This window comes from Aotus nancymaae, unplaced genomic scaffold (assembly GCF_030222135.1).
Source record: "Aotus nancymaae isolate 86718 unplaced genomic scaffold, 86718_ANA_hifiasm-v0.15.2.pri h1tg000021l, whole genome shotgun sequence".
NCBI classification, from domain to species: Eukaryota; Metazoa; Chordata; class Mammalia; order Primates; family Aotidae; genus Aotus; species Aotus nancymaae.
Genome location: NW_026988433.1, coordinates 24434515 through 24451028, shown reverse-complemented (window position 1 = coordinate 24451028; position 16514 = coordinate 24434515). Strand labels below are relative to the sequence as shown.

The 16514-nt window shown below is 40.4% G+C and overlaps 1 protein-coding gene across 2 annotated transcripts in view; it reads right to left on the bottom strand.

Annotated features, from left to right (window-relative positions):
• CORO1C (coronin 1C) overlaps positions 1-16514 on the bottom strand; it is an 86370-nt gene that overhangs the window by 15084 nt on the left and 54772 nt on the right. For both annotated transcript variants that reach the window (XM_012469140.2, XM_012469136.2), the window contains exon 3: positions 16233-16355. In XM_012469140.2, the coding sequence (XP_012324563.1) occupies positions 16233-16355 (123 nt within the window). The remainder of the gene's footprint in view (positions 1-16232; positions 16356-16514) is intronic.

Here is a 16514-nt window from a genome sequence, read left to right as displayed (position 1 = left end):
CTTGTTATTTAAAAAAATCCTCTTGACTGGTGAAGACATGCAGAAGACTCACCATATCTTAACTGGGGACATGCCTGGGCAGCAGGGGGAGAAAGGAATAGGGAAAGTATGAGAGTGGAAGGAACGAAAGACTACATTTAACAATGGAAGACAACGGTTTCAAAAGGTTAAGAAACAAACAACCTCAAGAAAAGGACTGAGTTACAGGTAAGCTGAGTAGCATCAAGAACCCTATAGAAGGCTAGATGGTAAATAATATTTAAGTTTATGAAAAAGCTAAAGTTTAAAGTCATTATATTCTACATGAAGATTAAAATAAGTAAATTTATCATCAGAAATGATTTTGAGGAACTAACTCATGAAAAATTTAAGAACCTGCCAGTGAAAAATCATGTTTAAAACTAGAACAAGTGAGAAACAGAATTTTCCTTTGTGGAAACTTTAAAGAAGGAGACAAACAATTGTTTGTTTTCAATTGCTTAGTGGAAGGCAGAGATCTAGATTGGATGAGTGTTTTGAGTTCAGCTCAGTTCTGCCGTCCTGCAAAAAATGAGAACAAAAAGTTTGCCATTCTGAAGAGAGGGAAAAAGTCATGAGTTGAGTGATTCATTCATTTTTACAGCTAAATTCTACCCAGGCTAAATATAACCCTTTATGCAAATCACGGCAAAAATAAACCTGCATTTTGAGGGCCCAAGCTTCGAACATCACCTAATTTCCCCAGAGCGCTCCCCCTACCCCCCGCAATCATTCAGCAAATTTTAAGCAAGGCAGGTGTAAACGAGCATGGAAGAAAAAGGATGTCCTACCCCGCCCCTTTCCCTCCCTCTGCGGAACAGACCTTGACCCAGGCCTCTTTCCTCTGTGGAAAATGTGGGCATCTGCTCTCCCCCGGCATTGCATGTTAGCTTTCATACTGATATGCACTATTTTTTTTATTCCTTTTTTTTCTTTTCCTGGCAACTTTCATTTAAGATATGCACTATTTTTATTTAAGAATTTATGATTTATAAAACAACTCCAAATTGAACTTGACTACCTGAATATAAAGCAGAACTGACATTTTGAACAGAACAAACAGAAAACAGTTACTACTAATTTGATCAAAGCATAAAGCTGACAGAAAATTATGAAATGGGACTTCAGTGACTCAACAGGAAATGCATTTTGCAAGATGCACTGTGACCCCACTTAGAACTGACAGAATAGTAATACCACCTGCCATCTCCAGATGGCACCCCAACCATGGCCTGCTGGGATTCCTTGCAAGGACTGAAAACGCTTCTGTGTCTAACTCTGAGCACAGCTAATGCATGTTCCAAATCACTAATGAGACATGGAGTGATGGGAGGCCTTGGTTATAATCAGCATTTCCAATGTTACATACGAAGACAAAGCAGAGCTCATAACGGGGACTTAACCTTTTCCTTTCTCTAGCTTTTTCCCATCATCTTTTCCTTGGATTAAAAGAAATTTCAATGATGAAGCAAAACATTTATTAATTTTAAAATAAGAAAACTCTGTGTGTTCCTTCTTTACTTCACTTCCAGCCAGTTTAATGGTTCCCTGAATTGGGTTTACGTACATAAGTTAAGCACCTAACCCATTTTACTACCTTGGTTAACTCTTTTCTTATAATACATTTACTAAGTTACAATAAACTGTATTGTAACCCATCTAGTACTGGGTAACGAAATACAGGCCCTGCTCTTGAGAAGTTGGTGGTCTAACAGAAAGCAGAGACTTCTATGAGACTGGAAATCAATCAAAGACAACAAATAACAAGTGGTATGATACAGAGAGTTAGAGAGTGAGCACCGGAGTCAGGCAGGCTCTGGTTCAAATCTTGCCTGGGCCACTTACTGTGATGATCCTGGCAAACATCACTGCATACAGAAAACATCAGTACCGATGCCTGCGAAGTGTGCTAAGAGAATTAAGGAATTAATTAACCCTTAGCACAGAGCCAGACACACATATAGTGCCTCCAGAATGCAGAGACAGTACACAGCAGGGCTATTATGGGCTCTGGCCAGAGTGATGTGACTGAATTCATGATTCAGGATGATGTGACTGAACCTGACCTCTGTGAGGCGGTTTGAGGACTAACATGGTAACATGAAACTGATGCACTTAGAAGAATACCTGGCATAAGGCAGACACTTGGTGTTAGCTGTTAATATTGCCTATATATTCACTAGGAACCACACAGTGTAACCAATGCTATGCTGGCATAAGCCAACTGCACTACTACAAAATGATCTTCCTGCTAACCATGCTTGGTCCATCCAGGAGGACTCCCTGAGGAGGTGACCTCTAAGGATGAAAAAGAGTTAGGTGAAAGTAGAGAAGATGAAGAGGAACGGAATATCCAGTCTCAAAATAAAAAAACGCAGATGTGTAGAGCAATTTTCTAAAAAGTGCAGGCAGCATTTAAACAATACCATAAAGAAGGTGGCTCAGGAGTTGCTAGGGGAAAAGCTAATACTATAGGCACAAGGACTGCAAGAGGAGAAGAAAGTGAGTGAAAAGTCTATGAAATGAAATGAGAAGACCACAGAATTCTTGTGTCTGCTGGTAAAGACAGCTGGTGGTGTTCTCTACTGTGGACTGTGGAAAGAGCCGGGGGATGGGAGGCGGTCTGCAAGTCTTTCCATACTCAGCACACACATCCTTTGGTTGGTGCCCATAGGCCCTTGCTCACAGGCCTGTCATTATATAGCTCTCTGCCCTCTTCAGGGTTGTCTGCTACTTCCGGGTGATGGCTTGCCAGTTTGGACTGATGTTCCTGCAGCTCAGGGACAACAATGAACAGAAGCACCACTTGGTATATGTTTAATCTTCTCGTGTGAAATATGGGATGCTGGCCTGGGTGTCAGAGGACACAGGGTCCTGTCAGAGCTGGGTCACTAAGTAGCCATGTTAGCATTAGGAAGGGATTTCACTTCTGGGAGCCTGAATTTCCTTGATACCAGGGACAGCTGTGCTTACTTAGGGGTTACTAGAAGGGCTAAATTAGCTCAAACATTTTGCATGCACCAAAGCACTACCCTAATAGGAAATACTGCAACTAGGGAGAAGAGCATGAGGCTTTCTTTGGAGCTAGACAGATCTGGGTCTAGCAGAGCCTTTTATCAGCTGTGTGACCCTTGACAAAACTGCCACTCTCTGAGCCTATTTCCTAAGTTGTAAAATAGGCCACACTCATGGCTTACTGTGCTGATAAAATAACTAAATATAATCACGCATATAAAGACTTAGAATAGTGCATGGCTGAAAAAAAAAAGAGCCTACCATATTTTCATGATGACTTTTCTTGCTGTTAATATGACCATTATGACCCCACATATATCCTAGGTCTGAACATCAGGATTTCTTGGAATGAGTCTTGTCTTCAAATTAATTCAGCACTGTACCCAATTAGTTAATACTAACTAATTTACACCCAAGATATCATAAGTGTGAAAGCTCTGGTTTATACCTAGGCCAATTACCACAGTAAGAACAGATCTGATCTCTAGGCAGGCTTGTTAGCTTTTCCTTGTTCCATGGCTACAGACTGGTACTGTAATACCAAGCAGTTTTCTCAAAATTATGTACAGTGAGTACAGAGGAAAACAGACACAAAACATCCAGAGTAGGCATCTCATCACAGCAGGGAGTAAAAGTTATCCCCACTCCCTCTTTTTATTTTATTTGTTTAAATTTAAATAACGCTGTGTGTTCCTGAAATTTTCTATTTGGACAATACATTACAACGGCAATGCTTTGTTTTGAAAGGACAAAAATGAAATCAGGGAAGCCGTGGTGGCTCAGGCCTGTTGTCCTGGCACAGACACCTCTCATCTATATAACCAAGAAGAAAGAAAGAAAAGAAAAAAAAATCAGTTCCAAGAGTTCCTACATGAAAAAGTGAATCCATCAGTAAAATCCCACTGTGGTTCGGGAAAAAAAACAACTTTAAGCACATGTTCAGAACTACTGTATCATGGGCATCCTCTTCACATATGAAAGCCTGGATATGGAAAAACAACAGCTTAAGAGAACAACCCCAACAAGAAAAAAGGAAAACTAAGAAATTTAGGTTTCTCTCATGTACTAATTTTAAAGTACAATTAGTTTAATAGTTTTATTTTTCGAATACTGCTTTCCAGATACTGCTTCCCTATTTTAATCACCCATCATGAACTTGCTACTGGGCTAGGACTAGAGTTACAGCCTAAAAAGGTCTATTCCCTCTAAAAGACCGTATTTTTCTAATGCTAAGGAAACCAATTCCAAACGGAAAATGAAGAAAAGACATGAGACAGGAAAAAGCTTAAAGATGTGGTAGCAGCTGCAGAGCAGCACGGCATCCTACAGACACCACACAGGCCTGATGTAGGCCATCAGGGTGTTCAACAGGAACCATGACATGGAGAGCTGTACCGGGTTCAAGAAAACCAAGAAGTGAGTGTTGGGTTCCGATCTGCCAGGGTTATAACCACTGGCAAATGGCCCAGAGGCAATCTGTACAAAATAGAATTAAGACGAAGCCCTCCCTGCTGAATGCCTGAGAGGAACCACAACATCACTTCCATTTTTATTTCAGGGCAAAACTATATTAGAAAGCGTTAAAGCTCTTTTAGAATTTGTCTGGGTTTTCAAAAAAAACTATATTAGGAAAATTTATGATGGAAGCAAAAATGGATAAGATAGAGTATTTATTTTTGTTGATTCTACAGAAGAATAAACTGATTTGAGAGAAGGGGGAACGTGCCCTTTAAACTTAATAATTTGGGACTATTATATAGCAGGAGACAATTAAGACTATCATTTTGCAAGATCTTTCCATCTCCCAGACTCTGGAAGGAACAGTTATGCAATCCCATTGTCTGAATTAGCCATTTTTTGCATTTGTGTTTGATTACTCCCCTGCAGATACGGAACAATGTTGAATCAACATCATTCACTAAACTTAACTTGGCTGCTCTTCGTATTATTTAAAGAACTGCTATTTTCTTGGAGCTAAAATTTCCCCAAGTAAAATACTTAGGTAGCCACAATCTTAAAAGTCTCTTTGAGAAGATACTGCTGAAGAACTCACAGAGTCAAAACTTTGCAAAAGCTAGGAGCAAAGTGTAGCTTTTCGGAGTGGAATTTATACAACTGCTATGTACTAGTATAAAGCACTGTTTCAACAAAGTAGTTCATGAAAGGTAAATTGTGCCAATATAATTAAACTTCAGGCTGCGTAAAGAAGCCACCTCTAGGCCGGGCGCGGTGGCTCAAGCCTGTAATCCCAGCACTTTGGGAGGCCGAGGCGGGTGGATCACGAGGTCAAGAGATCGAGACCATCCTGGTCAACATGGTGAAACCCTGTCTCTACTAATACAAAAAATTAGCTGGGCACGGTGGCGCGTGCCTGTAATCCAAGCTACTTAGGAGGCTGAGGCAGGAGAATTGCCTGAACCCAGGAGGCGGAGGTTGCGGTGAGCCGAGATCACGCCATTGCACTCCAAGCCTGGGTAACAAGCGAAACTCTGTCTGAAAAAAAAAAAAAAAAAGAAGCCACCTCTAAAAAATGGAGGAATGTACCTTAAGATTGGTGTTCCCTCTCCTAAAACTGCAAAGTGGCTGTCACTAAATTAATGCCCACAAAATTGATAAATCAAAGCTTAAATGCTTAGGATTTCATGGATTTATGCCATAAGTAATATAAAAAGCAAGTTTTTGTTTTGTTTTTTTTGAGAAGGAGTCTCGCTCTGACACCAGGCTGGAGTGCACTGACGCAATCTCGTCTCACCACAAGCTCCGCCTCCCAGTTCAAGTGATTGTTCCGCCTCAGCCTCCCGAGTAGCTGGGACTACAAGCGTGCACCACTATGCCCGGCTAATTTTTTTGTATTTTTTAGTAGAGACAGGGTTTCACCATGTTGGTCAGGATGGTCTTGATCTCTTGACCTCAAGATCTACCCGTGATCCACCCGCCTCGGCCTCCCAAAGTGCTGAGATTACAGGCGTGAGCCACTTTGCCTGGCTATAAAAAGCAGTTTTTAAAAAATTAGTTTTATTCTTTTACAGTTCATTTGATAAACTGGTTCTACTGTATTTTTCTACCAAATGTCTATTAAAGGCACACTTGCTGCTGCTAGGAATCCACTATAGGTATACATAAAAATCCACTACAAAAATAATAGCCCATTATACATTGATAGCTTCCTTTTGACTCTCTCGACAGACATAATTATTATCATACTTCCATATTATATGTAAGGCAATTGGGGCTGAGAGTGTTTAAGCGAAGCGACCTGCAGCAAATGCTCAGAACTCCTACTCTAGGGCTTTCCTTGGTATCCTTCTTCTACTAAAACTAGGCCTTGTTATACTATCTACTATTTGTAGCTCATGAGCTACTACCAATAGCCTAGGCTTGAGAAACTGCACAGAGCTTTTCTGTTTAAAAAAGAGGCAGGGGGTGTTGTCTGAAACCATTTGATCTTTTACCTTCAGAAGAACAAAGTGGAAAATAAGGTATAAGAAGCAGGTAGGCTAGGAGAGGATCAAATATTTCTTTAAACTTTCAATGGCTAAGCTATATAAGCTTCAATTACTCCAATAACAACATATGATATGGGAGATATTATGTGATTAAAGAGTGATTTAAATATCAGTTTTATACTTAAAGATTTTTTTTTAATTAGAAAGATTTATCCCAAAGCATTATTTAATTTATAAAATGTGCAGGAATGCCAACAAAAGGGAGACATTGAGGATTCTGGGAAGATGGCAGAATCTCAGTGGCAGCATTGTTTGGGGGATTTTCCAAAGTCCCTCCATAAAAATACAGAACAAGCAGATAACAAAACAAAACAAAAATCCAGGGACAACATTTACACAAACTAGGTGACATCCACAAAATTCAAGCGGGTGGGGGCAAACACCAACAGCTACAGAACCTGCATGTTATCAGCCTCAGGTATGTGGCGGGGGAGGGGACAGCAAGAGGACATCTGAGACCTGAGAGCAGCAGGCCGGTGTGAGATCAGCAGCAGAAACTGGGAAGGGTTCTGCCTTTTCCAACAGAAGCTGGGCAGAGGGGTCCTGAATTTAAAAGGTCTGAAGAGGCAGGCATAATCTAGACCCCAGCACTCTCAAAATTACCCAGACAGGGCTCCCTTCCAGGATAGGCCCACAAAGGAGACACTCCAGGGAATGAAACAGAATTTCAGCAGGATAGAAATAAGAGGGATAAAGGCATAAGAGAGGCTAATAAAAGCAGGCCAGGAAATCTCAGAAAGCAAGGCACTATGTTTCTGAACACTATCTGAAGATGTCAGAGAGGGAGGTCTGTGAAGTTAGAGCAACTACCTGAATCAAGCCACCATCTAAAAAGCTTGGGAAAATTAAATTCATATAAAAATAAGCAAGAAAAAAAATCAAGGTTGAATTCCAAAATTACCGTCAGAAAAAAGAGAATAAGGCACAGAATAACATCCCTATAGACAATACAAGAATACTAAAAAGACACACTCAAAAGAAATAAAAACTACATTATAGTAATTCAAAATGAAGAAAACAATATATAAACATAAATCAGAACTTGAAAAACTCAAAAAATAAAGTGATAGAAATCAAGAAAAAAAATAGAAATAAGTAAGATAAACCAGAAAGAACACAAGAGCAAATAAACTCAACAAATAATGCCCCCAAAAGAAACAAAAGGAAGAGAACAAAATAATGATAATAATAATAATAATAATAAAATCTTTAAAGAAAAAAAGGGTTTGGGGCCTCACATAGTGGCTCACACGTGTAATCCCAACACTTTGAGGGGCCAAGGTGGGAGGAATGCTTGAGGCCACAAGTTACAGGTCAGTCTGGACAACATTGTGAGAAATCTTATCTCTATAAAAAAATAGAAAATTAGCTGGGCATGGTGGTGAGTGCCTGTAGTTGTAGCTACTTGGAAGTTTGAGGTGAGAGGATTGCTTGAACCTAAGAGGTCGAGGCATGATCATGCCACTGCACTCCAGCCTGGGTGACAGAGCAAGACCCTGTCTCAAAAAAAGAAAGAAAAGGAAAGAAGGAAAGGGAGGTAAGTGAAGGGAGGAGAGGGAAGGAGAGGGAAGGAGAGGGAAGGAGAGGGAAGGAGAGGGAAGGCGAGGGGAGGGAAGGAGAGGGAAGGAGAGGGAGGGGAGAGGGAGGGAGGGGAAAGGAAGGAGGGGAGGAAGGAAGGGAAGGAGGGGAGGAAGGGAGGGAGGGAAGGGAAAAAAAGAAAACAAAAAAAGGGTTTAGAGAGAAATGGACAACAACTCAAGAAAAGTAAAGAAGATCAAGCATATGGGTAACAGGAGCCTCTGATGAAGAAAACTAAAGCAAGGGAACGGGAAAAAAAAACATTAAAAACTGTAATTCAGGAAAAAAAAAAAAACTGGAAACTATATATTGAAAGAGCATACCATGGTATCTAGAGATACCAACTCCAAATAACCAACAATCTTCTAGTAAAATTAACTATATTTGAAGAAAAAAAAAACCTTATGAACATTTAGGCAAAAAGAGCATATGATTTATAAGGGAAAGGAAATTAGATTATAATCTGACTTTGACAGGAAAACCTATGCCAAAAGAAAATGGAATAATGTATTTAGATACTCAAGGAAAAACTGTGAGTCAGTAATTTTATTTAACTTATTTATTTATTTAGAGACAGGATCAGTCTAACTCTGTTACCCAGGCTGTAGTGCAGTGGCACTATCATGGCTCACTGCAGCCTTAATCTCCCAGGCCCAAACAGTCCTCCCACCTCAGCTTCCCAAGTAGCTGGGACCACAGGCACTCACCACCACACCCAGCTAATTATATATTTTTTGTAGAGATAGGATTTCACCATGTTGCCCAGGCTGATCTTGAACTCCTAGGCTCAAACAGTCCGCCTGCCTCAGCCTTCCAAAGTGCTGGAATTACAGGTGTGAGGCACTATCCCTGCCCAAGAATTTTATATTCAGAAAAACTCACTTTTGAGTACAAAGATGGCAGATAAGTTATCAGTATACAAGAACTCAGAGAATATTGTTCCTATGGCCCCCTTCTTAAGGAATCCACCCAAGAACCAGCTTCAGATGATCCAAATGACTGGTGCGAGATCAACACAAGGGTTGACGGAATGCACTAAATGTAGTTACTCACAGAACCAAGACAGGAAAGACTGCTGAATATAACAGTTGTGTGATCTTGAAAATACAGAATACATCATTTTTAAATGGAGGGAGAATAGACATAGCATGAGTTTTTAAAAATTTTTTAGTTTTTTAACTAAAAGTTGTTTAGTTTTTTAACAATTTTCAGTAACCATGGTATGGGGGTGGTATTAGCATTTTCACTCTGAGACTACTATATGCATAATGTAATAAGACAAATGAAACAGATCAGGATATTCTCATTCTCTCTCTGTATCCCTGAGACCCTGCATTCTCTGTGTGGAAGAAAGGAGATGGAAATGTAATTAATATTAAAGATGTTAGACAAATACAGGCATACCTCATTTTATTGCACTTCACAGATATTGTGGTGGTGTTTTTTTGTTTGTTTTTAAACAAATTGAAGCTTTGTATCAGCCCTGACTAAGGCAAATCTATCTGTACCATTTTTCCAACAGCATGTGTTCACTGTCTCTGTGTCACATTTTGGTAATTCTTGCAGCATTTCAAACTTTTTCATTATTATTATATCTGTTAAAGTGATCAGTGATCTCTGATGTTACTAGTGTGTTTTGGGGTACTAGGAACTGCACCCATATAAGGCAGCAAACTTCATCAATAAACGCCATGTGTTTTCTGACTGCTCCACCAACCTGCTCTCCCTGTCTCTCCCTCTCCTTGGGCCTCCTTATTACCTGAGACATAACAGGACTGAAATTAGTCCAGTTAATAACCCTAAATGACCTTTAAGTGTTTAAGTGAAAGGAAGAGTTGTGCATTTCTCACTTTAAATAAAAAATTAGAAATTATTAAGCTTAGTGAGGAAGCCACATCGAAAGCAGAAACAGGCCAAAAGCTAAGCACCTCTTAAGCCAGTTAGCCAAGTTGTGAATACAAAAGAAAAGTTCAGGAAATTAAAAGTGCTACTCCAGTGAACACATGAATGATAAAAAAAACAAAAACAGCGTTTGCTTTAGTCCTCTGGATAGCAATACAAACGAGCCACAAGATTCCCTTAAGCCAAAGCCTAATCCAGAGCAAAGTCCTAACTCTCTTCAATTCTATGGAGGCTGACAGAGGTGAGGAAGCTGCAGAAGGAAAGTTGGAAACTAGCAGAGGTTGGTTCATGAGGTTAAGGAAAGAAGCCATCTCCATAACATGAAAGTACAAGGAAAAGCAGCAAGTGCTAATGGAGAAGCTACAGCAAGTTATCCAGATGATCTAGCTAAGATCATTGATGAAGGTGGCTACACTAAACAACAGATTTTCAATGTAGATGAAACAGCCTTCTACTCAAAGAAGATGCCATCTAAAACTTTCATAACTAGAGAGAAGTCAATGCCTGAGTTCAAAGCTTCAAAAGATGAGCTGCCTGTCTTGTTAGAGGCTGACACAGCTGGTGACTTTAAGTTAATGCCAATGCTCATCTACTACACCTTTAAACTTTCTTTAAACTTTCATTTCAACGGCTAAGCTGTATAAACTTCAATTACTCCAATAACAACATATGATGTGGGGGATATTATGTGAATCCTTAAGAATCACGCTATATCTATTCTGTCTGTGTTCTAGAAATGGAACAACAAAGCATGAATGACAGCACATCTGTTTACTGCGTGGTTTACTGAATATTTTAAGCCCACCATTGAGACCTATTGATCAGGAAAAAAAAACATTCTTAACAAAATATTACTGCTCATCAACAATGTACCTTATCACCCAAGACCTATGATGAAGATGTACAAGATTAATGTTGTTTTCACCTGCTAACATCCATTCTGCAGATCTTGGAAAAAGGAATCATTTTGACTTTCAAGTCTTATTATTTAAGAAATACATTTCGGCTGGGCACGGCGGCTCACGCCCGTAATCCCAGCACTTTGGGAGGCCGAGGCGGGTGGATCACGAGGTCAAGAGATCGAGACCATCCTGGTCAACATGGTGAAATCCCATCTCTACTGAAAATACAAAAAATTAGCTGGGCATGGTGGCGCATGCCTGTAATCCCAGCTACTCAGGAGGCTGAGGCAGGAGAATTGCCTGAACCCAGGAGGCGGAGGTTGCGGTGAGCCGAGATCGCGCCATTGCACTCTAGCCTGGGTAACAAGAGCGAAACTCCGTCTCAAAAAAAAAAAAAAAAAAAGAAATACATTTCGTAAGGCTACAGCTACCACTGATAGTGACTCCCCTGATGGATCTGGGCAAAGTGAATTAAAAACCTTCTGGAAAGAATTCACCATTTTAGGTGCCATTAAGAAAATTCATGATTCCAGCCGGGCATGGTGGCTCACGCCTGTAATCCCAGCACTTTGGGAGGCTGAGGCAAGAGGATCGCAGAGTCAAGTGGTCGAGACCATCCTGGCCAACATAGTGAAACCCGGTCTCTACTAAAAATATAAAAATTAGCCGGGCGTTTGGCACTTGCCTGTAGTCCCAGCTACTCGGGAGGCTGAGGCAAAGAATCGCTTGAACCCAGGAGGCGAAGGTTGCAGTGAGCCGAGACTACGCCACTGTGCTCCAGCCTGGCGACAGAGCAAGACTCCGTCTCAAAAAAAAAAAAGAAAGAAAGAAAGAAAATTCATGATTCATGAGAGGAATTCAAAATCTCAACACTAAGGGAAGTTTGGGAGAAGTTGATTCTAACCTTCATGGATGACTTTGAGGAGTTCAAGACTTTGGTGGAAGAAGTAACATTAGATATGGTGGAAATAGAGAACTAGAGAATAAAAAGTGGAGCCTGAAGATATGAGTGAATTGCTACAATCTCATGATAAAACTTGAACAGATGAGGAGTTGCTCCTTAGGGATAAGCAAAGAAAATGGTTTCTTGAGATGGAATGTACTCCTGGTAACGATGCTGTGAACACTACTGAAATGACAACAAAACACTTAGAATACTACTTACATAAACTTAGTTGATAAGGCAGCAAAAGGGTTTGAGAGGGCTGACTCCAATTTTGAAAGAAGTTCTGCAGTGGGTGAAATGCTATCAAACAGTGTCACATGCTACAGAGAAAGCTTTCATGAGAGGCTGAGTCAATCAATATGACAAACTTTATTGTTGCTGTTGCCTCATCCAGCCTAACCTTCAGCAACCACCACCTTCATCAGTCAGCAGCCATCGACACCAAGAGGAAACCCTCCACAGCAAAAAGATTACACTCTCTTTGGTAATACAGTATTTTAAAATTAACATTATATATATATATATATATACACACACACACACACACACACACACACACACATATATATATTAGACATGATGCTACTGCATACTTAATAGGTATCATTTTCCATTAAAAGAAACCAGGACTTTTGAAAGAAATGGCTTGGGGAGAGATGTCCAAGGTGAGCCTGAAACACCTCGACATGTCACACAGCAAGGAATCTATCTATCAAAGACTATAAGGTCATTTCAAAAGGACTCAGAAATCTTGAAGAGGTTCCCATTGGAAAACACAGGACAATCTGCTTTGAGATAAGAATTGTAATGGATTGAACACAGCATATATGTTCAAATCCGTAATTTCAAAAGGAAAGGAAAGGGGAAAAAAACCCTAATTTCTTCACCTTCTGAGGATGGCAGAGAACCAATTCATTATCTCGAGAACTGGGTAAATAAAAGGAAATAATCAAGCATTTATCCTGCTTTCCTAAATGAACTACACTATTTGGTAACTAAATAGTAAGCAAGTGAGCATATTAGCTTATAAAATTTTACCAGTGAAAAACTGAAAACAAAATGACAGAATTTATTGTCACCATACTGCGACCCCTAGTAAATGACTCGATGTAGGCACTGAATACACAAATCGAAAAAGAACGAAACCCAGACATCTTGACATTATTTGCTTCCTAGTATATGGAAGAACACAACACTAACAATATAGTCTTGCCAAAAGGACAGAACCTGAATTGGACCACACTTCAGGATCCAGCTGCCAATTTGCAGGAAATTCAGAGGACAGAGGAGCAAGTTGAACTGCAACATGAGGGTACAATCAGCAAAATCCAGATGGTTGAAAAGCACAGGTCAGGCCAGGCACAGTGGCTCACACCTGTAATTCCAGCGCTTTGGGAGGCCAAGGCAGGCAGATCACGAGGTCAGGAGTTCGAGACCAGCCTGGCCAACATGGTGAAACCACGTCTCTACTAAAAATACGAAAAATTAGCTGGGCATGGTGGCAGGTGCTTGTAATCCCAGTTGCTCGGGAGACTGAGGCAGGAGAATTGCTTGAACCCAGGAGGCAGAGGATGCAGTGAGCTAAGACATGCCACTGCACTCCAGCCTAGGCAACAGAGTAAGACTCTGTCTCAAAAAGAAAAAAAAAAAAACAAAAAAAACAAAGAAAAAAAAAAAGAAAAGCACAGGTCAAAGGTCAGAGCTTTTGAATAGATACATTGTAAGGAAAAGAAAATGATGGAGCAGGAATCTACAGATTAAGACTTAAAAGACTATATATAAAGTTTTTTAAACTGGCAAGACTAATCTACAGAGTCTATGGTGTACACTTGAGTGATTACCACCACAAAGAAAGGCAAAGAGATGAGTATTACAAAAGTCAGGAGAGTGGTTACTTTGAGAGGGAGGAGGGGTGTTGTGACTGGGATGGGGCACATGGAGAAGTCTGAGGAGGTTGGGAAAATTCTGCTTTTTGACATGGAAGGTGGTTACATGGTGTTCACTATGTCATAAATCACTTAACTCCCTGAATTCACTTTTTCACTTAACTATTTGGTGTGTTTTTCTGTTTTATAATACAAACTTTTTTTTTTTTAAAAAGGATAACGTGACCAGTAATGCTAGAGATGGGGAGGGCCAGAGATAAATCAAAAATCCTTCTTCAAAAGAGGTTCAGACTCTCTATTTAAGATTCTGGCATCAGAGTCAGGCACGGTGGCTCGTGCCTGTAATCCCAGCACTTTGGGAGGCTGAGGCAGGCGGGTCACTTGACGTCAGAAGTTTGAGACCAGCCTAGCCGACATGGTGAAACTCTGTCTCTACTAAAAAGACAAAAACTATCTGGGCATGGTGGCACAGGCCTGTAATCCCAGCCACTCGGGAGGCTGAGGCAGGAGAATCGCTTGAACCTGGGAGGTGGAGGTTGCAGTGAGCTGAGATCATACCATCGCACTTTTGCCTGGGAGACAAAGCGAGACTCCATCTCAAAAATATATATATATTCTGGTATCAGGTCTAAATAATATTCCTTTCTCTTAGCAAAATGTGTCCATAGCCATTAAAATGATCAATTTAGTAAGGCACCTTAAACAGAACAATTCCCTTTCACAGCAGCATATTTTCTTAATATGCTTTAGCTGCCAAAATTATGAGATCACAGGAGGAGACATTCCTAGCCAAAGCCCATGAGGAAAAGCGGATAAATGTTTAAAAGACACAGTTCAGGAATTAATTTGTGTTTATATAAAATAATTTTAATTAATAAAGCCTTTCAAACAATGTTTCAGTCCACAGCCAATAGAGAGGAAAATAAAAGTAGTGTGGTTCTCCAAGCCGTCGACCTGACATATTTGAGACTGCTTACAAATTAATTAGAGAACATCTTCCCTTATTTCAGGGGCAGCAGTACTTCCATTTGTGCTTATGCCTAACCTTTTCAACCTATTTTGGGCTAGCATTAAAAACTGATCCAAACCAATAATCACATTTTAACGTTAAAAATCATAACCAAGAACAAGAAATCATATTAAAAAGTACTCCAAAGCTTTGTTTCACGCATAACCTACTTTTGGAAACTAAAGGAGGGGATGTAAAGTACTTAATTTGCCTTTCACGTTTTGTTTGTTTGTATATCATTATCGTTATGAAAAGGACTTTTTTTTTTTTGAGACGGAGTTTCGCTCTTGTTACCCAGGCTGGAGTGCAACGGCATGATCTCGGCTCACCACAACCTCTGCCTCCTGGGTTCAGGCAATTCTCCTGCCTCAGCCTCCTGAGTAGCTGGGATTACAGGCACGTGCCACCATGCCCAGCTAATTTTTTGTATTTTTAGTAGAGACGGGGTTTCACCATGTTGACCAGGATGGTCTCGATCTCTTGACCTCGTGATCCACCCGCCTCGGCCTCCCAAAGTGCTGGGATTACAGGCTTGAGCCACCGTGCCCGGCCAAAAAGGACTTTCTTAACCAGGATCCATCAGACAGAACATTCTTTCTGCCATTAACTTGGAAACAAGCAATTGCAAAGAAAAGGACTTTCTTAACCAGGATCCATTGGACAGAACACACTTTTTGCCATTAGCTTGGAAACAAGTAATTGCAAAAACTGTCTCCTACCACCTTCGACATATCCCACTTTATCTGCATAACTTTAGCATCTTACATCACTATCTTATACAGTCTTTGCCAGCAGTTTTTTCTCTCCTTTTTTTCTCCTGGGTGGCAGGAAATTCATGTAGCAAAATGGCATTACAGAATTACTGAAAAGTCATTTTACTTTCCCTAAAATCTTCTGAGAAAGATTTCAACTGACAGAGAAAATGTCAACTGTCAATAAGCACGTATACAAACACACTTACAGAAAAGACTGTAATTGACTTTGGGAGGCCGAGGCAGGAGGATCACTAAGAAAATATAAGGAGTTCTAGACTAGCCTGGCCAACGTGATGAAACCTTGTCTCTATTAAAAATACAAAAATTAGCTGAGTGTGGTGGCACACACCTATAATCCCAGTTACTCAGGAGGCTGAGGCAGGAGAATCACTCGAACCCAGGAGGTGGAGATTGCAGTGAGCCAAGACCATGCACTCCAGCCTAGGTAACAGAGCAAGATTCCACCTCAAAAAAAAAAAAAGTAAAGACATTGCAGTACAACCTTTTGATTTAAGGGCTTGTTGAAAGGATTATCTGCAGTTAAATGTAGTAAATTCTTGTAAAATCCCACAGACAGTCAAAACTGCTATAACTTTCTGCTTTTCAAGCCTCTCTATATACACACACACATACACCCACACACCCACACATATGCTTTTGAAAGGAGTAGGTGAGTCTCACAGGCTTGTGTGCATGCAACACCCTGGGAGCTTACCATGACCGTGCAGTCCTCTGAACCGCTGGCAATGACTTGATCGTTATGTGGGCACCAGTCTATGTCCAGCACTGGTCCTGTGTGGCCACATACTGTAGGGTAGGATTTGTCAATTCGACCGGTCTGAAAGAAGAGAGAAACAAACCTATTATGTAACATCAACACTATAGAGGTTATACATTTTCTTAGGCCCATTTCTCCTTTATTATCTTCACCCAAAACTCTCAATTGTCTACATATGATGACATTATATAGTCAACATCAACTTTCACTTCTAGAAAA